We start from the raw sequence: 24,249 nt of genomic DNA on the forward strand, positions 1-24,249 counted from the left end.
ACATTTTACTAAGGTGGCGCAGATAAACATTGCAAACCACTGGTTGTCTCTTCCACTCTTCTGGTGTTCTTATGCAACTAAAATAGTGACGTCACTATTTCAGTTCCATAAGAACACCAGAAGAATGGAAGAGACAACCAGCGGTTTGCAATGTTTATCTGCGCCACCTTAGTAAAATGTATTCTCCTTGCACACACACACCCATTTCTGACAGATCGAGTTGTCAGCAAAAATTCGTTTCTCGTTCGTCGTGTTCTGTTCTGCAGCAGTGAGCGAGAGTGGGTTGATTGATTCGCGTGCGCTTGATTGAAAAGTTTTCTTTCCTAATAAAATCAAATAATCTGAGTGAAAAGGTACCGGAAATTTAATCATTCAATCTATTTTACGTGTGATAAATGAAGATTTAAATTTGTGCCGGAAGCTGTGGCTCTTGCTGTGTGCCCGCCGCTTGGGACTGTGCCCCGGCGTTCTTATATTGATATTCTTTTTTTTTTGCACTCAGTCTGCCAATCAACCGCGGCGTGTCCCTTCGCTGCCCGTAGCTTCGTCTGCGCTTCTGCGTCTTACCTGCGGAGGTCTACCCGTCAATCATCGGAGTGAACGGAAGTGACATTAGCGTACCAAGAGTGTGTAAATCCTTTGGGAGTGTGATTTTGCCACCCATTAGGACGGTGCGAAAAAACTGGATAATCAGGTGGTCAGAAATTCCAGGTTGAAATTGCCACCATGGCTAGCGGATACCTTACGAAGCAGCACCTTGCGGGATTCGATACTTACAAGGTAGGTCATGGTGAATCCAACTCAAACTGGGTGAACACTGCTTCGGTTCTAATTCTAAGCAACAATGTGAAAATGTTTATTCGCCGTGTCCCAAAAGTCGGAAATTATGTAAGATAGAGATTATACTCCCGCTGAGGAGGTGCTGTTTTTGGATACAATGTCATATAGATAAAACATTCGCCGGTCGCAATAGGAGAGTACGGTTCTTCGGGTTTCACTCAGGTGTATGCTAGTAGACACACGAGCGTATGTTTGATGTGTAAAGGAGACGACGACAGCTAAGTGAATTTTAATGATAATGATTCATAGCGTGTTTTTGTTTATATAGAATCGCTAGAATCAAGAAATCTAGTAGAGACGGTGTTAGTAAAATCATGGATGCAGAATAATTTACGACCCTACAAAATCAATCAATAAGAAGGGTTTCTGCAGCTTTGAGGAAGCCACCGCCTACATACATTTACTGCACACTGATGCCACTCAGGCAAAGTTATGATGTGCATGCAGATGGTTTACAGTTACAGTAATTATGTACACAGAGTATCGATTAAATATAACATCAAAGAAAAGCTGCTAACTTTATGGGATACAATGATTTGCTCAATGCATAGAGAAAGTTTTATTCTTTGGAGCCAGTTCTGCTCAAACATCGTTCAGGTTCACACGTATTTGATTTTGCTCTTCATTGTTGGGACAATTATATTGTGTTGCCGCCCATGGCGGTCATCGGATTGCGTGAAAGCACTTTTAAAGTGGATTTCGCGAACTTCCCAGTGCGGCCTTCATTTGAAGATATTCATAATTTTCTTCATACGTCGTTGGTCTACGTTCAAATGAAGTCAAACGGCTTCAAATGAATCATGCTCGAAACTGTGCTTATGTTAAGTGCACCAGCCAACAAGTAGCAGAAAGTGTAGTTGATACACACAACGAGAAGCATCAGATAGCAGTGAAAGGTATTAAATACACTGTGCGTCTCGCGTTAGACGACGAAAGCATCCAAATAAAAATCCATGATCTGTCGGAAAATGTTTCGAATGAAGAGCTTGCCGTATATTCACGGCAGTATGGAGACGTCCACTCCATAAAAGAAGTTGTTTGGGGTCCCTCATTCCCCTACAAAGGAATATCAAGCGGCGTCCGTGTAGCGCGGATGACATTACGAAGCCACATCAAATCGTATGTTACGGTGTACGGTGAAGAGACCCCAATCTCTTACAAAACCCAGGTAAAATCATGTCGTCATTGCATTTTTTTTTCTCTGTTCGAGTGAGCCACTGCGACCAGTATTTAGATCTTTTGTGGCATTACCCGTATCCTTAGTGTTTAGTGCATGGCGTACTACTCCATTGTCATTGAGAGGCAATGAAGCATCGATTTCTGTACGGTTCCTGTTTTGTTATCCCAGAGGTGCAAGAAATAGATTGCGATAAAATGGTCCCGTTATGATAGAGATTTAAATCCCAGTGAAAGAGCGCCCCTAATCAAATACAATCTATTTGAATTCTGAGAAAAACAAAACGGTGGTACTGGTATTTATCCATGCATCGGAACTCTAGCCCCATCCATGTCTTGCTTCTAGTTTAGTCCCAGGACAACAAAGAAAAACCCGGGACTTTAGGCTAGTTGCAAAACTCTGTCAAATTAGAGAATGTGTTCTGCAATAAAAATGCACGTGAGTCCTTGAATTACCAGAACTTAACAGTCCTTGATAGGTTAATACGCAATTAGATACGTAAAGCATGTTTGTTTTCCTAACATCAAGTGTAGTCTCGGGTGGGCAAAGTCCGATTCTTCAACTATCAGCAAGGCAGAATAAATGCAATTTTAGAAACTGTCACCAGTAACAAGGACTTTGTACCGTGAATCCTTATTACCAAAACCCATTACCCCAACTTGACAAACCGGATGTCACTAGGGTTCGGTTTGGTAGATCTTGAACCGTAACGCAACACATAAAGGCGATCTACCTACGTTACGGGCTCCGTTAAAGATCGAGCATATTTTAAACCCCCTCAACCATTCATCCATTAGCACGGGTCGCCTGGCACCTTGGATTTGGGTTCCCTGTTTAGTGGACTTTTACCCCCGGAACAGGTGGTCCGTAGTGATATTCTTAGCCAATTGAGACAACCGCTACCGACACCACACAGCTATCTAGGCTGATCGGGAAAAGAAGTTTATATTGATGATCAACTTCATACGGACCCGAACAGCCGAAACATGTCCATTGCATACAGAACGTGCATCCCGGCAAAACATGTTCCGAGAGCAAGAAAGAATCATCTAAAGATCAGACTAATGTCGAATTCGTTTATTCCCGACGGTGCACTGCACCGGTGTAGCAATTGACACCGGAAAAACGAACGGTTTCGGTGCAATTTGTTGACAGCTTATGATGGTATTAGTAAGAGCGCGTGAGAGCGTCAATGAAAACAATAAAGGATATCAAAAGTAAACATAATCAATGCTTTCATGATTTCCGTGATGCACAAAATTATTTTTTTTTTTACTTTCTATATCCAACTTAACAATTTTAAAAGTTTTCAGTAATCCACTTGTACATGATAAATTTGTAATAATAAATGTTACTTGAAAATTGTTATCCAATGTTTTAACACTCCTACATTATTTATCTTCTTCAAATTTTCTTTATATCATAATTTTTCAATTAAAAGCAACTTTTTAGAATTTAACAATTTTCGTTGCCTAATAAAAAAGGATTCTAACATACAATTGTAAACGATCTACATGCACAAATTTAACACAAAAAATGTTAAAGGAGGTTTAACAGAAAACGTTTAGCTACAACGTTTAAAAAAAAATAAATAAATGCTTTTTAGAACATAACGTTATTGAAACGCAACTCATATTAAAAACGTTTTAATCATCTTTTAGTGACATTTGTTTGACTTTCAATGTAATCCAAAAATTCAATATTTGTTGTAAGAAAATAGAATTTACGGTTTTTGAAACTGTTTGTACCTACAAAATGTTACTTCAGTAATATTTCAGTCCAATTTCAATGAATAGATTTTTATTCTATTCTGGACCTATCAAAATTTTATTACGTCATTTTTTTTTTATAATTAATAGATCACCATGCGACAGAAAATTCTAATGATTAAAATCATTTAAAGTAATCCACATATTTGCGATAATCAAAAAAAAAAAAAAAATAGTAATGGGAAAAATATACGTTGAATCAAATCTTTGTAATTTCATGTTACCGATAAATTTTGAAGATTCCTCAGAAGTTGATTGAAAGACGTGATAATATCGATCAGGTTTAAATAATTTTTAAACGCACAGCTTTGCTGTTAAATGAATATCCAAGAAAACTGTTGCCGAACCTAATGCCGAAGAGAAAATCATCATTCCTACCAAAACAAAACCACGATACAAGTTCAGCGATATGCATGTATTGGTAAAACTAGCTTTGTACCTGCTACACCGCGTTCAAACTGGGTGTAGCATTTTCTTGCACCGGTGCCAATCGGGTGTCAAAACAGAACAGTACCTGCGAATAAACGAACGGTTTCGGTGCAAGTTTGCTACACCCGGTGGCAAAGCGGTGCAGGCGGTGCAAATAAACGAATTCGACATAAGACTGCTCCACCTATGACGAAATCCGATACACAAGAGAAATCATCCGATACAACAAAGCAGCATCCACACACTTCGAAACGGACCGCTGATGCTAATAGACCATTCCCGTCAAAAATTTTTATGTGCTCTACGGCTTTCCGACAATTTATTGAGCAAACTTTCCCAAAGAACCCATATTTTTTGAAGCCTCTAACTATTGAAAAACAATGAAAAACCTGCGAAGTAGCACTTTTCCCCATAGTCTCCTATAAAATATTTTTCCACAAAACCCGATGAACCCCGTTCTCCTCTACGGCTGTATCGGAGAGATGCGGAGAATTTTCAATCAGCTGGTTGTCATTTATGACGTTTGATATTCTTTGTTTTGATCTGCTCCCATCCGCTCCAAAAGCAGATCGAAAACAGTCCGGCTCGGATTACGGAACGTATCTTATTTAATTTCTTTGAGATGGAATTCCGCGAGGGAAAACTGGAATCGATTGTGTTACCAAGAGATACGACGCGGCAACCCGAAGCTTTAGAGGAACTTCCAGCTGATGTTGCTTCAGCGAGATCACCTCATCCTAGACCTCATCGTAGGTCTGACCGTTGATGACATCGTACGTGGCCGGTACGTCGGCCAACATTTCCACTATCTTGCGCTTCTGGCCGCCGCTAGCCACCGGAGACGATGATGCCGGAAAGATCGGTTCCAGTTTAGCTTTGTGACCATTGCTAGTTCCGGGCTGATCCTGCTGTGATGCCGTCGCCGTTACGGTAGGTAAGTATGTTGAAGAAAATTTGCCACTCCCAAATTACCTGATAAAACTCCTTCAAGAAGTTCTCCAACGTTCGGAACTTGGGATGCGGCGTGTTGTAAACTCCCACCCGGAGCTTGTTCAGAAAGGCTTCGACGCTCGGATCGGCCTGCACAACCACGTCGTTCGCCCGATGGAAATACTCCAGCACCGCCAGAATTCCCTCCCGTTTCAGAATGTGGTACGCCTCCAGCAGTCGTTCGGCCATATGAAAGCTCAGCATCGCCTCGTGATGGTCCTTGCGCAAAACCCCCGTCCGACAACAGGGCTTCCTCGTACCGAATTCTATCCATCCGGACGTTCTCCGCCGGCATTCGATCGAAGTCGCACTTTGCAATCAGCTTGGCCGCGAGTAGCTTCTGCAAGCACGGTTGCATCACCTGTTTGAACTCCTCCAGCAGTGCCGTCAGCGATTGGCCCATAACGGCGTCCAGATATTACTGATTAAATTCTCTTTCTTGTTCATGAGCCAATCTCTTCTGGCGCCTCGTGCGGATTGCCCCACTGCAGTTCGATGTTGGAAATTAGCCACGACTTGAGCAGATTTGCCTCCACCGTTTTTTTTTATTTTTATTTTTTTTAAGACACGGACACGTTCAGTGCTTCCAGTGAGCTATTCGCTCTTTGAAGGAAGCACGACACTAGACAACGGACTAGCATGCAACGCCCAGTGGCACAGCCGAAAACTTTTCCTGACAGCTGCGGCGGGAATCGAACCCGCGCTCCCCAGCACGATGTGACTAAGTGCTTGGTGACACTAGCCACACGGCCACGAAGGCCCACGTTTTACCGGAAGTCGTCAAAACGCACAGCACCCGGAAGTTCTTCGTGTACTCCAGCAACTTCTGGATAACCTTCGTATGCTGACGCGGTTCCACCTGCGGATCATCTATTACAATCAATTTAACCTTGTCCATAACCGGTGTTTCTTGCGATGCCCGGTTGATGTCCATCAGCATCATGTTGGTCGACGTAAAGAACACCCTCTTGGCAATCCACATCTGGGTGCGTTCGTGGGGTTTCATAAGCAATTCCACGACATCCGTTGGCAGGAACTTACCACATTCCCTCAGTCGATAGAATTCCTCTCAGCTTACCAAGAGAGATGACGCGGCAACCCGAAGCTCCAGAGGAAACGATAGTGCGCGATGTCGTAGATACGTCGGGGAAGAACAACCTTCGGTAGCGCCGGCGGAGATGCGAAGTGTCTGAGAGGACATAGCTAACATTACATTACAGTTTCTGTAAATCAAGTGCAGGTGGGGTCAAAATGGCTGAAGCCAACGGCAGATTTAGTTCAATTCTACAGGACGTTTATAATAACTGTTTAATAATTGTTTATTGTACGCGTTAAATTCCCTTTCATTTAAACACAAAATGTACAAGGAACAAAAAAAAACTCAGGCTATCGCCATGGTCCTGGTCATGTTCCCCAACTTTCGACATAAGATGGGATTCTCACAAAGAGTTTTCAACCCATTTTGTACGGCTTTAACGTCTTCACCGCAGACTTCACCATTCTCCTTTCCCAGCTTTTTTTTCCTTTCATCCATAACAAGACGCTTTGCCACTGACACCGCTGTGGATATGGTGAGTTGCCCGAAAAAATGTCACTGGATGTCCGGGTACTGGTACCGGAACTGGGTCACAACACCTAGCCAAAACAAATGGGTCTGTTGGGCACATTAAAGTTTAAAGTTTAATGATTAAACCAAGCCAGCAATAGTGTCCTATTGACCCAATCAGAGTTAAGTCGTATTGATAAATTTAATTTGTATTATTTTCGTCTGTGTTAATAAATACTACTGTTAGGGGTGGGGAGTTTCTGTGGATAGGGCGGGGCGGGGCAAGATGGGTTAGTGCCATTTTCGAGCGCATTACTTATGTTTTGAATATGTTGATAATTTTGTTAGGTGACCAGCATACAATGTATGGGGCTGTTCATAAACCACGTGGTCATGAAGGGGTGGGGGGGGGGGGGGGGTTTGGGCCAATGACCATTTTGTATGGACAAATAAAATTTTTTGTATGGACTAATGACCACGCGGGGGGGAGGGGGGTGCTTGAAAAGTCCCAAGAAAATGACCACGTGGTTTATGGACAGCCCCTATGCTATGTATGTATGTCATCTACAAAAGTTAAGGGTTTTATTGAAAAAATATACACTCTCATTGGACATAAAAAATAAAATGGTTTTTGGCCATTTTACTTATGCGATACATTCCATGTAATCTCCATATAAATGACCGCGGGGCAACATGAGTCACCTTAAATTTGGAGCGTATTTTTGGAGCATTTAAAAGTGATTTATTTTGTATTACAAGATTATCTAAGAACTCACTTCAACCAAAAGGAATGAGCGCCGAAAATCTATACATATAAAAATGAATTTCTGTCTGTCTGTCTGTCTGTCTGTCTGTCTGTCTGACCGTTATGCATTTGGAAACTACTGAACCGATCGGTGTGAAATTTTGTGTGTGGGTATTTTGGGGACCGGGGAAGGGAAGATTCAAATATTACGTCCATCAATTTTTGGGATTTCTAGACCCCCCCTCCCCCCTCTGTCACGCATTTTCCCTATACCTAATACACGTAGTGTCACACTTTTGTAGACCCCCCCCCCCCCCTCCCCCAAATGTTGGACGTAATTTTTGAACGTTCCCGAAGGTTCTTAGCCTGGTGTGCGACCTCTCCGGTCTCTGGAACGGGGGGCTCCCATACAAATGACTTCGCCGGGGAGTCCCTATGGAGCTGCATGTCAAAAAACACAGTAGGCAGGCAGTACGACGTTTGCCGGGACAGCTAGTTATATCATAAATTTATGATATTTTGTTTTGTGAAAACATCGATTTTCAAGTCGTTTAACGACCACTCAAATCGTTTTTTTATTTTCCAAATAAATTATTAAAATGTTTACTAGTAGTTCTTGTTTATTCAGTCAGTAAATATGGATATGGAGCATATATGAATACAGAAAAAAATTGTATATATTGCCATTTTTCGTTGAGAAAATTTGAATTACCTAAAAGGTGACCCATCTTGCTCCGCACTTTTTTCTGGACGCTAAATCGATCACTTTTTAAAACAGCTTGTTCAAAAGCATGTTTTGTATTTCATGAACTTTTTATCAGCTTTTAGCATAGCCAACTAATGTATTGAAGAGTAGAGGACGAATATAAACCAGCACGATTTGTATTTACAAAGTTATGATGATCCATTCTTAGGTGATCCATCTTGCCTCGCCCCACTCTACTTTAAACATCCGAATTTCCACCTGGGGCTCGGATGTCTGAATAAGACGGGTAAATGCGCAGCTCTGGTGGGTTTCTTGTTGATAATAAGAATAACTGACGGATCGAGCCTTCTAAGTTTACGAAGTGACAAGGAAACAAGTAAGTATAGATAAGTATGTTTTTGTAATTTGTTTCAACTGTATAGGAAGATCAATTCTCGTTGAAGTTATTCTTCCTGATAATCAGAACTTGTAGTTGAGAAGGTTCACCAAGTCCTCTGAAGTGTTTTGGTGACGCACGATACGCAGATATAATCAGAACTTGTAGTTGAGAAGGTTCACCAAGTCCTCTGAAGTGTTTTGGTGACGCACGATACGCAGATATAATCAGAACTTGTAGTTGAGAAGGTTCACCAAGTCCTCTTGAAGTGTTTTGGTGACGCACGATACGCAGATATAATCAGGACTTGTAGTTGAGAAAGTTCATCAAGTCCTCTGAAGTCTATTGGTGACGCACGATACGCAGATATAATCAGAACTTGTAGTTGAGAAGGTTCACCAAGTCCTCTGAAGTTGTTTGGTGACGCACGATACGCAGATATAATCAGAACTTGTAGTTGAGAAGGTTCACCAAGTCCTCTGAAGTTGTTTGGTGACGCACGATACGCAGATATAATCAGAACTTGTAGTTGAGAAGGTTCACCAAGTCCTCTGAAGTTGTTTGGTGACGCACGATACGCAGATATAATCAGAACTTGTAGTTGAGAAGGTTCACCAAGTCCTCTGAAGTGTTTTGGTGACGCACGATACGCAGATATAATCAGAACTTGTAGTTGAGAAGGTTCACCAAGTCCTCTGAAGTGTTTTGGTGACACACGATACGCAGATATAATCAGAACTTGTAGTTGAGAAGGTTCACCAAGTCCTCTGAAGTCTATTGGTGACGCACGATACGCAGATATAATCAGAACTTGTAGTTGAGAAGGTTCACCAAGTCCTCTGAAGTTGTTTGGTGACGCACGATACGCAGATATAATCAGAACTTGTAGTTGAGAAGGTTCACCAAGTCCTCTGAAGTGTTTTGGTGACGCACGATACGCAGATATAATCAGAACTTGTAGTTGAGAAGGTTCACTAAGTCCTCTGAAGTCTATTGGTGACGCACGATACGCAGATATAATCAGGACTTGTAGTTGAGAAAGTTCATCAAGTCCTCTGAAGTCTATTGGTGACGCACGATACGCAGATATAATCAGAACTTGTAGTTGAGAAGGTTCACCAAGTCCTCTGAAGTTGTTTGGTGACGCACGATACGCAGATATAATCAGAACTTGTAGTTGAGAAGGTTCACCAAGTCCTCTGAAGTTGTTTGGTGACGCACGATACGCAGATATAATCAGAACTTGTAGTTGAGAAGGTTCACCAAGTCCTCTGAAGTTGTTTGGTGACGCACGATACGCAGATATAATCAGAACTTGTAGTTGAGAAGGTTCACCAAGTCCTCTGAAGTGTTTTGGTGACGCACGATACGCAGATATAATCAGAACTTGTAGTTGAGAAGGTTCACCAAGTCCTCTGAAGTGTTTTGGTGACGCACGATACGCAGATATAATCAGAACTTGTAGTTGAGAAGGTTCACCAAGTCCTCTGAAGTCTATTGGTGACGCACGATACGCAGATATAATCAGAACTTGTAGTTGAGAAGGTTCACCAAGTCCTCTGAAGTTGTTTGGTGACGCACGATACGCAGATATAATCAGAACTTGTAGTTGAGAACGTTCACCAAATCCTCTGAAGTTTAGTGACGCGCAAAATTTCGCAGTTATGATTTATTTTGAGGCGGAATTCCGCCGGGAAAGCCGGACCGGATCGTAAAACCGAGGGAGACCACGTCGCAACCCGAAGCTTCAGTTAAAACTATGGTGGGCGACGTGGTAGATCCATCAAGGGTTGAGCAGGAGTGGTCGGAAGAACCAACTTCGGATGGTGGTGTTTGCACAGAACATACATTTTGAATCGGACAAATAGTGTACTCGCACCCTTACTTTAGAAATATAAAAATAAAATAGGAAGAAGCAGTTTTATTTACCTACTTATTAAAATAATAATAATTGAATTCCGTTCCCGATCCTTTTTCTGACTGGCCCGAATCTCCAGCAATGTCCTGTTAACGATGTAAAAGAAACGATGCATGTCAGCAGGTTGCCCGACTCCGTGCCGTATTGTCGGGTGGCGTTATGGAAGCTGACGAACAGAGGCATGCCCACCAACGTCGTCATCAGTTTGATAGTGACACGGTCGTGTGACGGCAACTCCATCTACTTCCACGGCTGCCTGGTCGGTGGATACTCGTGGATGTCCTCATCGAACTTCTACGTCATCTTCCGGATGATCGCCGGGTGCTCCTTTAGATTTCTGCATTTCCGGAACAATGTTCCCCTTGCATCCACGAATAGTTAGCTCTTGGTATAATTGTTTAAGATTCCGATGAAGGCCAAATACTTCAGAATAAAATACGAACTGATGTCATCCATTGTATTCTTCCGATCCGTCACAACCAAGCACTGATAAGAGTGTTCTTCCTTCCTCCCTTGCTTCCTGGGAGTGCCTTCCCTTCATATGCTGCAACTGTTTTTAGCTGCTGATGCACATCGTGACGCGTTTCGAAGAGTATAGAATGGGAATCAGTAGCGGAACGCAAGCGGACTTCAACTGGGTTACTCCTCTTCCGGTTGCAACAGGTGGTGCTTTTCGAAGGAACATTCCCAGTGTCAACCGAAAATCAACTTCCGTTGCATGGGTTACTGCAAGGGGAAAAACAAATTCTAATAGATTGCCAGAATTCAAATATATTCTACGCACTTACCTGTACAATGTTTGGAAGGTTTTATTTGTTTTAGAGCCTCAATATGTACACAATTATTTTTTAATTAGGTATGTAAAACAATAAATATTTCCAGCAAAACTGGAGCAATACGATTCGCCCACAAAAGAGCAGACTGAGCGAGCAGCGATGGAGATTTAATTTCAAAATGTAAACATGTCAGAAAGACCGCCAGGGTCGGAAGCCTGATCTCAAAAAAAAAATATCTCCACAGGCCAGGGGTGGAGCTCCACTACTTCGCACGATGATTTTTATTTCAAATTGGAGAGATTTTCCGAATTTTCAAAAATTTGTATAAGAATCAGGAATACATATAAAAAATATTTGAAAGCGGCAATGATCATGAAAACCGATTGTCTTTCAAAGAAAAATACAAAAAAGGGGGGTTAGGTCAGACGGGAATCGTCTATTGCACCAGTCAAATCGGTGAAGTGCAAACAAAATCGCCACCACGAAAAAAAGCAGACCGCAAGCAACCAACAGCACCGACGTCAACAAAGCAGCCCGAAAAACAATGCGTGAGTGATGGAACAGATAGCGATATGGATACCGTTAGCAGCGTTCATATAAACACCGACACTGAGCCAGAACCCGAACCTGGAGATTTTGATGGATGGATAGCACGGTTTCAAAGACAGGATAAAAAACGAGAACAAAAATATGGAAAAAAGTTTGAAAAATTGTTACTGTAAGTTTAATTTTATCGTTAATAAAATATACCGACCTGAATGACCTTAACGGGTCGTTAAATAAAATTAAAAAAAAAATCTTTGGAGACTGAATGCTTTTTTTTAGTGCAATGCATGGGAAAACCAATGAGAATTTTTTTTTTGTTTTTATTTTTGTGTATTTTAAGAATGAGAAAATTGTTTATTCATAACGATAACTTATTCGTTGCACCTATAATGTCAAGGTCAAGGTTGCTGTTTGGAAATTAAGCATTAAGAGAAAGTACACAGTAAAACCGCTCAGCACTAAAATGTGTAAGCCCTACTCATAAGTGCATAATTTCCAGACCACACAAAAATGTGTTACAGTTACACATTTTCAAAAACAGCTCGTACACTCGTCTAGATGCGAAATGTTGATATTTTTTTTGTTTTCCAAGGTCACTAGTAAACCTAGCTAGATCGCAGTACAAATTTTTTTGCGAATTTAACATTTTTGCGGACACAGGAGCTGATTTTGTGAATGTGCAAGGGTTACACATTTTTGGTGTAGTCTGGAAATTATGCACTTTTGTGCTGAGCGGCGTTAGCGTGTATAAACGAAAATGTTCACCTTTTGACGGCTGGGAAACTGTTTGACAGCACAGCCCAATACAAAATCCAACGAGGGGTGACTCATCAAATCGCTCCCATACAAACTTCAAATTGATTTTTAAATAGGTTCCCGGGCACCAAAATTCATGAAAATTTGGATTTAGGCTCAGTTTTGCAAGCAGATTCAGAATATGGAAACATCTTACCACCGTTAAAGAAGCCAATAAAGCGAGAAAGGATATCTGCGTACCTGGAGTGGTCTGTGGAGACGTCCTGGTAAAATTTCCTTAAAAGAAAACAGGTTTCTCCAAATGTGTTTTGACCATTTTTTTTCGGAATGCTTTATGCTGAACACAGTACAAAATTTTCATTGTCAATGAGTACAATCAGCGTGAATTTAAAAATAAATGTGAGGGATCAAAATAAAATATTTTTTTTGTGAATGAATTTTTACACTTATTGATTCGTTTTTCTGTCAGTGACAAATTTCAATGGGAAACATAACAGGTCCAAAACAATCGACCATACTTTCAATAACCACAAAACTTGTGCATAGTGATTGATTGGTATTCTAGCTGTCTGCTCTATTTGGTCATAGTGGGTTTAATTGTACATATGTTACCAAAAATGGACATTTTCCGATGTGTAAAAAAATATTCATGACAGAGAATTGAAATAAAAAACAAAATTAAGAAAAAAAAAACCTTTCTGAAATATTAAGTGTCAAATATTGATCATTATTAAAAGAAACTACGATAGTTTTCCAGTAAAGTGAGCTGTTCGAGACTTTGTGGAATGGATAGAACGTTAGTGCGTCGACGAACAGATAAGCCTCAGCGACGAAGGATCCAACAACGCTAGATGAGTTAAAAAAGACTTTGGAATATGAAGGAGCTGAAGAACAGTAATTTCATTCAAAGTATTTACGTTGACATAGAAAATGAACGACCAATCAGAAACTCTAAATTAAAGCTCCATTAGGGAAATTTTGTGCGAGATCTAATAATTTTTCATAGATCTTGTAGTAAAACTTGTTCGTTTATTTAACAATATTTCAATACTCTATATCTCAAAGAATATTGGATGAAACACTTAAAAACTTTTTTGAGGTACCACTTATATATACAGGGGATGGCCAAAATGTTTGGGATAGGCAACTTTTTTTCTCCCACAAAAAAATTCAACATGCTGTAACTTTTGATAGAGTGCATCAAAAAATCTCAAATTTTGACTGATTGTCAACCTATTATATGTGCATCATTGGTACAAATTTGGGCTCAATTGATTAATTTTTCGCGAAGTTAGAACCGTTCGGATAAAACACTATTATTTACACAACTAATTTTTGAACTGTCACATCTCGGAAACCAGTGAACCGAATTGAATGAATTTTTTAACGTTTATCAACAACAATATTGTTAGTGTTGATATCCAAAGATTTTCCACTTCTGTTCTCAAGTTATTTCTAATAAAATATATTAGAGCCTATTTAGATTGAAGGAAGAACACATTTAGTAATTTTTGTGTGGTATTGTAAATTTGATTTATTTTCCTCTATATGGGTAAAAATTTCAACCCGGTATAACTTAATTCGCCGTGAGAAAATATTACATTTCATAACGTCGTATTAAGTATCAATATATCTAGATTGAGTTTAAATTAGGACGAAAGTAACATGAGAGAGTTCTCTTCATCGACTCTCTCTTCTGCAAATTAAAGTGACAAGAAGCAAATTCAATCGAACTTTTTTACACTTAGACGATAGATTGCAAAAAGTTCAACAATACTTGCATCTTGTCACTTTAATTTGAAGAAGATCTCAAAATAATACAAATGAAAATTTTCATTTAACATATTGTTAGTTTGCATGGAATTGTTGTTTATATCTTGAAAAGTAATTCTCCTAAGACTGACCAAAACCGGTACCGTACCATATATGAAATATTTCATCAGTATGTAATTTAGTTAATGTAATTTTGTTAATGTTTTGTTAATGTTAATACTCACGTATATATTTTTTTTCACTTACAGTATAGCGCCCGTGATACTTCGCCCTTGAGTATCTATGTGATGCATCCATTCTGGAATTGGTTAGTGGAGGTAAGTCAACGAATCAAAAATTAATTTTATTTTCGATAATAGATCGCATTCAAAGTGCTACAAATCAGCTAAATAATTCAAAATTAAAATTTCCTAGTAATTATTGTTTTACCATACTTTCATCACCATATATGTTCCCTCCGGAGTGTTTATTTGAAGAATTCTTTGTGTAGGTATCTAAAACGGTAGTACCTAGTTCGACATTTTTTTTTTTAAATTAAAAAGAAGTTTGCAATAACTTTGTTGTACAGTTTTCAATTTGACGGAGGCAAAAGCCAATTACCATTGCGGTATTTCCTCACCATTTATAAATAAAATAAGCAGCCATCATTTCGTTATCTCTTACGCATTACTTATAGCGAAACACTTTCTTACCAGTGCCGTCATAGATGACAATGTCGTGCGTTTTCGTTGACATTCTTTCGATTGTCGTTCAGCATGATAACGTAAAGAGACGGTTTTTCGATTTTAGCTTCTGCAATAAAACGTGATATCGAATTACAATTTTTGATTATGTATTGTCGATCGATCATCCAAAACGGTCAACGGTTGGAATTTTATTCTTCATCAACTGAAAATTGAATTCTATGTACGTCTTCAAGTAGAAATAAGACCCACAGCACTGAAGGTTGGTTTGGGAACTTAAAATATTTCTTCTTGGAATTTAAATTCCAATCTTCGAAGTTCCCAAATCGATCTACCTAAGTTAACTTTATCTGTTATTTTTTTATCATTTTATGTAAAACTACTTCGAACTCTATGTAATTAATTTTCTCCACCCCTTCCGACAGTATTTTCCAAAATGGGTTGCACCGAATTTGATGACATTTGCCGGCTTCTTGTTTACGGTGCTAAACTTTGCCGTGCTCTCTTGGTACGACTGGGGATTCTGGGCCAGCACGGACTGCGAGAACTGCACACCGATCCCCCGCTGGTTCTGGCTCATGGCAGCGGTAAACATATTCCTCGCGTACACCCTGGACGGTATCGACGGCAAACAGGCCCGCCGGATAGGGCTCTCCGGACCGCTGGGGGAGCTGTTTGATCACGGGCTGGATTCCTATTCGGCGTTCTTCATTCCTGCCTGTTTGTATAGTATTTTCGGCCGAGGGGAACTGTCGGTGCCACCGATCCGAATGTACTACATCATGTGGACGATCTTTTTCAACTTTTATCTCTCGCACTGGGAAAAGTATAACACGGGCGTGCTGTACCTGCCATGGGGGTACGATTTGGGCATGTGGGTAAGTATCGAAATATGCGGAGTTATATCCGGGGAATAAGTATTTGTGAACACTATTCTAATTCAATAAGTGTTTATGAACAGTAGTTCAGGTTGTAGATGTACAACTATTTATAGATGATAACATTCGATTTTTTGAACATCTCATAAATTTCAAGTTGATCTGATTTCCGCTACAACGAAGAATACAATCATTATTTACTTGATTGTAACTACTATTTTCAGTTACAAAAACCTCGTAAAATATTCAAAAACGTAATTTAATGAATGAGTCACACAGTAAAGTAGTACGAAATAGGCTCATCAAGTATGTATTATAATATTATTGGATTGCATAGATGGATTAGCACAGTATCATTCCAAAAGTTTCATTGCACTACCAGACGTTTTTAGAACTTAACATAAATATGTAAATCTACAACCCATAGCTTATCTCTTGAAAACTTTATATGATCATCTTAAAATTGTCTAAAACAGTGTTATATTTCCGCATTTTCAAGGGATCGGTTCTGATGTATCTAGCCACCTGGCAGTACGGTTACCAAATGTGGAAGACGGAACTACCGTGGAACATTTCCGCCGGTCAGTTGATGGAGTTGTGTCTGCATGTGAGCGCCATGTCCAACCTGCCGATGGTGGTGTACAATATGTACCGGTCGTACAAGGATCGTACCGGAAAGATGCGTACGATGAAGGAAGCCCTGCGACCACTTTTCACTTACGGAACGTTCATGTTCGTTTCGCTGCTGTGGGTGTTCGTATCGCCAAATGACATTATGAATAAGGACCCACGTGCGGTTTACATTCTCAGCGGGACGATCTTCAGCAACATAAGTGTGAGTTTACTATTAGTATTAGGAATTGCCATTAAACTGTGTTCAGGCAAGCAAATAAAGCGGTTTCAATTAACTATCGTTTTTATTTCAGTGCCGACTTATTGTGTCGCAAATGTCCAATACAATTATGGAAACATTCAACTGGATGACTGGAGTGCTGTGCATTGCAGTACTAATGAGTGTTTCAATGCCTGCCATTGAACGACCACTACTATATCTATTAGTAATCGGTAGTTCTCTGGCACATTGGCATTATGGATCTGTTGTGGTAAGTATTTTTAAATTCATATTAGAATATATAGGGGATAGACAAAATTATCGAGATAGGCAAAATTTTCACTTTTCAAAAAACGTTCAACTAGCTGTAACTTTTCGAAAAGTGCAGCAAATATTCTCAAATTTTCACTGTAAGTTCATCAACTAGTTGTGTATCAGTGGTCCAAATTGGAAACGATTGGACTATTCTCCACGAAGTAAAAACAAAACTTGAAAAAGGTAATTATCCGATAGCCAACTTTGAGTTGTTATATCTGCGGAATCAATGAATCGAATGCAATAAAATTTTGACCATTTATGACTTATATAATGAGCTATGAAAAACCTTTGACTGAGGTAAGTATGTTTCACCTTGCCGGTCAGACTAAGACCTGAGTCGTCTCCATTCTACTCGCTGTCGCTCCATGGCTGTGTGTCTCCAGTTCCGCACTCTACGAGGTCCACAAGTCGTCCTCCACTTGATCGACCCACTTAGCTCGCTGCGAACCACGTCGTCTTGTACCGGTTGGATGAGAACCATTTTAGTCGGGTTGCTATCTGACATCCTGATGACGTGACCCGCCCACCGTAGCCTCCCGAGTTTCGCGATGTGGACGATGGTTGGTTATCTCAGCAGCTGATGCAGTTCGTGGTTCATTAGCCTTCTCCCGTCTTATAAAGACAATTACACCTTCTTCGACCTTGCGGCCTCTACAGACTGAACATTACTAACGTTCGGTATCAGACAAGACATACAGCACCCAGTGGCCCAAAGGAGAATTTTCCGTTTGATGAAATGTTTTCCCCGACTGGAGCGGGAATCGAACCCACACTCTGAGGCTTACGAGACACCTAAACTACTGACGCCGGTAATCGCTCGGCCACGAAGGCCACACCGCTGTAGATGGTACGCAACACTTTCCGTTCGAAAATTCCAAGGCCGCATTGGCCCCTCTGCACGTGGAGTCCATGCTTCGTGCCCATATAGGACTACTGGTCTAATCAGCGTTTTGTAGATAGTTAACTTCGTGTGGCGACGAACATAGTTCTGCGGAGTTCAAAGTAATCTCAATTTCCTGCCACAATGCGTCTCTGAATTTGTCTGCTGGTGCCGTTGTCGACGGTCTCCAGTGAGCCCAAGTAGGTACACGAATTCTTCAACCGCCTCGATTCCACCACCGTCGATAGAAATTCGGGGTGGCGGGGGCGATGATTCCTCCCTGGACCCCTTGGTCATCATGTACTTTGTCTTCGACACATCAATGACTAATCCGATTCGCCTGGCTTCATTCTTTAGTCGGATGTACGTTTCCGTCATCGTCTCACATTTGCGAGCTATAATACCAATATCATCAGCGAAACCAAGCAGCTGAACGGACTTCGTGAAAATCGTTCCACTCGTGTTTATCTTCGCTCCCCTTATTATTCTCTTTAAAGCAATGTTAAACAGAAAGCACGAAAGACCATCATCTTCCCGAAACCCTTTACGTGATTCGAAGGGACTCGAGAGTGTGCCTAATTCTCGAACTACGCACATCTCTCGATCCATCGTCGCCGTGATCAATCGTATCAGTATATCCGGGAATCCGTATTCGTGCATAATCTGCCATAGCTGGTCTCGATGGATTGTATCATACCCCGATGTAAGATCGATGAACAAGTGATGTGTGGGCACGTTGTATTCGCGGCATTTCTGCAACACTTGGCGGATGGCGAACATCTGGTCCGTAGTAGCGCGTTCACCCATGAATCCAGCCTGATATTGCCCCACGAACTCTCTTGAAATCGGTGATAGACAGCGGCATAATATTTAGGAGAGTATCTTGTAGGCAGCGCTCAGTTGTGTGACCGCGCGATAATTCCCCCCATCAAACTTGTAGCCTTTTTTGTTGCCACTCAATTTAGTACTGATAAATTTTCTTTCTACTTTCCCCTCAGGTACAACAAATGTGTGAACACTTCAATAGGGTATGCTTTAAGGTAACGAAACCAAAGGAAATCAAACAATAAACTCACAAGTCAATTTAGGGGTTGGCTCAGGATTGTATCCAAAAATACAAATTACAAAGCAGCATCACAAAGTGGGTGCTTAAAAAGTGAAATTTATGGTTAACTGTATAGATAGGACGCAAATTAAAAAAACAAGCGGAAAGAAAACATCACCTTAATTAAGCATAATTTATTTTAGCAGCTACCTTGTGACTACCGTAGTTTTGTTCTTAATGGTTTGAACCAGTTAATGTTGAAACTGCATTTATAGCTATGAAATACCTCACCGATTTAAGTTATATTACATAAATTGCAATTATGCTAACAGTGAACACCTCTCGAAAATATAATTTTCTCGTTTTAGTCTACTACTAATAGAATGTTATTCCAAAGAGCTGCTTTGTGAGAGACAAAGTGATGAATTAGAGCACTGCGTAACACGAACAGATATTTTTTCGAAAAGTTGTCATGACAAACATCTCGACAATTAGAAGCGATAGCGGTCAGAAACTAAGTTATATTACGTCATAGCTTAATTTAATTCTTTTTCATTTCTTGGTAGCTTCGGTTTTCCATTTATTTGTGTGCCATTCTAGTTTCATCGACAAATCTTAGTATTTTTATTAGGTCGTATATTTTTAAACTTGATTTCATCACAATAAAAAGTGTATGCTTCCAACGTATTTAGCAAGTCTTTAAACATTACTCTGATACACATGTAAAGTATTTGTGGAAGAAAACTGTAAGATAAAGCAGACACAACGTGATTAAGATCCTTAAAGTGTTATGAGACGGTTGATAGAGAGAAAAAATATTAGATAGGCATGGTCTTAGAACGATTAATTGTATCTATTCTATCTCAAAACAAACATGAACTACTTCCGATCGTATTCTAACATGGTTACACGTCAGGAATTGAAAACTACAAACTTATCCTACACGTTCGAAAACAGTTGTAAGATTTTGACTAGTATCATTTGCCGATAATGTATTCTACTAATGCAGTAGCTTCTTTTTAATTTATTGAACAAACGCAAACGCTTACTATCGTTATATGTATTAATTGTCCGCATGGATTAGAAATACACCTTCATCGTCCTAGACACCGCTTCAGGAATAAAATGGACAAGCTAGCTGTCCTACTACAAGGCGCTGTGTAATTCGCAGATGTGTACTCCCATATTGCTGTTCGAACTTATGTACTGTATTGTCTCCGGACTATATATTAATTGGTACTGTAACGCATCGGTTCTTGTACATGTATCTGCAAGTGAATAAATATGAAAATTTACATAGTCATGGTGTTGCTTTCCACTGATTGTTTTGAAGAATTCTCTGTCGTGAACCGAGGGCCGGTTCACGGAATATTCACCGGAACAATCCGCTAAATGCGGATCACAACCAACGCACTACCGTACACGTACACATCAATTTTTAGACTGAATTCTTGCGTGCTCGCGCGCGAGCACAAGACTGTTTTTACACACTTATCTCTGACTAACAATAATCTGCCAACTCGTAACCCACAGAAATAAATAAACAGTTAATATTTTATTCCATGACATCTTATTCCTACATTCACCTTCACCTCTACTCTCTAGTGAATGTTATATTGATCAACATATAAGCATATTTAAAGCATACAACATGCAATAATTCAGGCAATGCTTACAATAATACTTAATAAAAATCATCAACTAACAAATACCTTGTTTAAACATATCCTTAATACATCACAATTTACATTTTATAACACCACTCATCTAGTTCTATCTCTTCTTGAATATGTTTTATTCGTTTCAGTTTACCGGGCTCAAACTTATTTTAAGCAGCAAAACCAGTAAAATATCCAACTTCTTCGACATTTCACAATTTATACGTTTTAACACACCTCAACGAGTTCTGACTGATCTTTGGCATGCTATGTTGGGTTGAGCTTACCAGGCTCAAAAATCACATAAGCAGCAAAACCAGTAAAATATTCAACACCTTCCCCGACAGTTCTCAATTTATACGTTCTAACACACCTCAACGAGTTCTATCTGATCTTTGGCATGCTATGTTGGGTTGAGCTTACCAGGCTCAAAAAATCACATAAGCAGCAAAACCAGTAAAATATTCAACACCTTCCTCGACAGTTCGCAATTTATACATTCTAACACACCTCAACGAGTTCTATCTGATCTTTGGCATGCTATGTTGGGTTGAGCTTACCAGGCTCAAAAAATCACATAAGCAGCAAAACCAGTAAAATATTCAACACCTTCCTCGATAGCTCGCAATTTATACGTTCTAACACACCTCAACGAGTTCTATCAGATCTTTGGCATGCTATGTTGGGTTGAGCTTACCAGGCTCAAAAAATCACATAAGCAGCAAAACCAGTAAAATATTCAACACCTTCCTCGACAGTTCGCAATTTATACGTTCTAACACACCTCAACGAGTTCTATCTGATCTTTGGCATGCTATGTTGGGTTGAGCTTACCAGGCTCAAAAAATCACATAAGCAGCAAAACCAGTAAAAATATTCAGCACCTTCCTCGACAGTTCGCAATTTATACGTTCTAACACACCTCAACGAGTTCTATCTGATCTTTGGCATGCTATGTTGGGTTGAGCTTACCAGGCTCAAAAAATCACATAAGCAGCAAAACCAGTAAAATATTTAACAACTCCCTCGATAGCTCGCAATTTATACGTTCTAACACACCTCAACGAGTTCTATCTGATCTTTGGCATGATATGTTGGGTTGAGCTTACCAGGCTCAAAAAATCACATAAGCAGCAAAACCAGTAAAAATATTCAACACCTTCCTCGACAGTTCGCAATTTATACGTTCTAACACACCTCAACGAGTTCTATCTGATCTTTGGCATGATATGTTGGGTTGAGCTTACCAGGCTCAAAAAATCACATAAGCAGCAAAACCAGTAAAAATATTCAACACCTTCCTCGACAGTTCGCAATTTATACGTTCTAACACACCTCAACGAGTTCTATCTGATCTTTGGCATGATATGTTGGGTTGAGCTTACCAGGCTCAAAAAATCACATAAGCAGCAAAACCAGTAAAATATTTAACAACTTCCTCGATAGCTCGCAATTTATACGTTCTAACACACCTCAACGAGTTCTATCTGATCTTTGGCATGATATGTTGGGTTGAGCTTACCAGGCTCAAAAAATCACATAAGCAGCAAAACCAGTAAAAATATTCAACACCTTCCTCGACAGTTCGCAATTTATACGTTCTAACACACCTCAACGAGTTCTGTCTGATCTTTGGCATGCTATGTTGGGTTGAGCTTACCAGGCTCAAAAAATCACATAAGCAGCAAAACCAGTAAAATATTTAACAACTTCCTCGATAGCTCGCAATTTATACGTTCTAACACACCTCAACGAGTTCTATCTGATCTTTGGCATGCTATGTTGGGTTGAGCTTACCAGGCTCAAAAAATCACATAAGCAGCAAAACCAGTAAAATATTCAACACCTTCCCCGACAGTTCTCAATTTATACGTTCTAACACACCTCAACGAGTTCTATCTGATCTTTGGCATGCTATGTTGGGTTGAGCTTACCAGGCTCAAAAAATCACATAAGCAGCAAAACCAGTAAAATATTCAGCACCTTCCTCGACAGTTCGCAATTTATACGTTCTGACACACCTCAACGAGTTCTATCTGATCTTTGGCATGCTATGTTGGGTTGAGCTTACCAGGCTCAAAAAATCACATAAGCAGCAAAACCAGTAAAATATTCAACACCTTCCTCGACAGTTCGCAATTTATACGTTCTAACACACCTCAACGAGTTCTACCTGATCTTTGGCATGCTATGTTGGGTTGAGCTTACCAGGCTCAAAAAATCACATAAGCAGCAAAACCAGTAAAAATATTCAACAACTTCCTTGACAGTTCGCAATTTGTACGTTCTAACACACCTCAACGAGTTCTATCTGATCTTTGGCATGCTATGTTGGGTTGAGCTTACCAGGCTAAAAAAATCACATAAGCAGCAAAACCAGTAAAATATTCAACACCTTCCTCGACAGTTCGCAATTTATACGTTCTAACACACCTCAACGAGTTCTACCTGATCTTTGGCATGCTATGTTGGGTTGAGCTTACCAGGCTCAAAAAATCACATAAGCAGCAAAACCAGTAAAAATATTCAACAACTTCCTTGACAGTTCGCAATTTGTACGTTCTAACACACCTCAACGAGTTCTATCTGATCTTTGGCATGCTATGTTGGGTTGAGCTTACCAGGCTAAAAAAATCACATAAGCAGCAAAACCAGTAAAAATATTCAACAACTTCCTTGACAGTTCGCAATTTGTACGTTCTAACACACCTCAACGAGTTCTATCTGATCTTTGGCATGCTATGTTGGGTTGAGCTTACCAGGCTCAAAAAATCACATAAGCAGCAAAACCAGTAAAATATTCAACACCTTCCCCGACAGTTCTCAATTTATACGTTCTAACACACCTCAACGAGTTCTATCTGATCTTTGGCATGCTATGTTGGGTTGAGCTTACCAGGCTCAAAAAATCACATAAGCAGCAAAACCAGTAAAATATTCAGCACCTTCCTCGACAGTTCGCAATTTATACGTTCTGACACACCTCAACGAGTTCTATCTGATCTTTGGCATGCTATGTTGGGTTGAGCTTACCAGGCTCAAAAAATCACATAAGCAGCAAAACCAGTAAAATATTCAACACCTTCCTCGACAGTTCGCAATTTATACGTTCTAACACACCTCAACGAGTTCTACCTGATCTTTGGCATGCTATGTTGGGTTGAGCTTACCAGGCTCAAAAAATCACATAAGCAGCAAAACCAGTAAAAATATTCAACAACTTCCTTGACAGTTCGCAATTTGTACGTTCTAACACACCTCAACGAGTTCTATCTGATCTTTGGCATGCTATGTTGGGTTGAGCTTACCAGGCTAAAAAAATCACATAAGCAGCAAAACCAGTAAAATATTCAACACCTTCCTTGACAGTTCGCAATTTATACGTTCTAACACACCTCAACGAGTTCTATCTGATCTTTGGCATGCTATGTTGGGTTGAGCTTACCAGGCTCAAAAAATCACATAAGCAGCAAAACCAGTAAAATATTCAACACCTTCCTCGATAGCTCGCAATTTATACGTTCTAACACACCTCAACGAGTTCTATCAGATCTTTGGCATGCTATGTTGGGTTGAGCTTACCAGGCTCAAAAAATCACATAAGCAGC

The 24,249-nt window shown here is 40.0% G+C and overlaps 1 protein-coding gene and 1 long non-coding RNA gene across 2 annotated transcripts; one reads left to right on the forward strand and one right to left on the reverse strand.

Moving 5' to 3' along the window:
- Positions 1-214: 214 nt before the first annotated feature.
- LOC109412372 (ethanolaminephosphotransferase 1) lies at positions 215-20,278 on the forward strand. Its single transcript, XM_029856716.2, has 7 exons — positions 215-353; positions 503-780; positions 14,596-14,664; positions 15,456-15,908; positions 16,408-16,743; positions 16,835-17,011; positions 18,937-20,278. Exons 2-7 carry the CDS (start codon positions 727-729, stop codon positions 19,006-19,008), a joined length of 1,161 nt encoding a protein of 386 aa, XP_029712576.2. The 5' UTR covers positions 215-353; positions 503-726; the 3' UTR covers positions 19,009-20,278.
- LOC134287956 (uncharacterized) lies at positions 10,485-11,712 on the reverse strand. The gene is made up of 2 exons (XR_009997662.1): positions 11,285-11,712; positions 10,485-11,222 (listed from the first exon to the last, which is right to left on the reverse strand). It is a non-coding gene; the product is annotated as an uncharacterized LOC134287956 (long non-coding RNA).
- Positions 20,279-24,249: the final 3,971 nt, after the last annotated feature.

This window comes from Aedes albopictus, chromosome 2 (genome assembly GCF_035046485.1).
Source record: "Aedes albopictus strain Foshan chromosome 2, AalbF5, whole genome shotgun sequence".
Classification (NCBI taxonomy): Eukaryota; Metazoa; Arthropoda; class Insecta; order Diptera; family Culicidae; genus Aedes; species Aedes albopictus.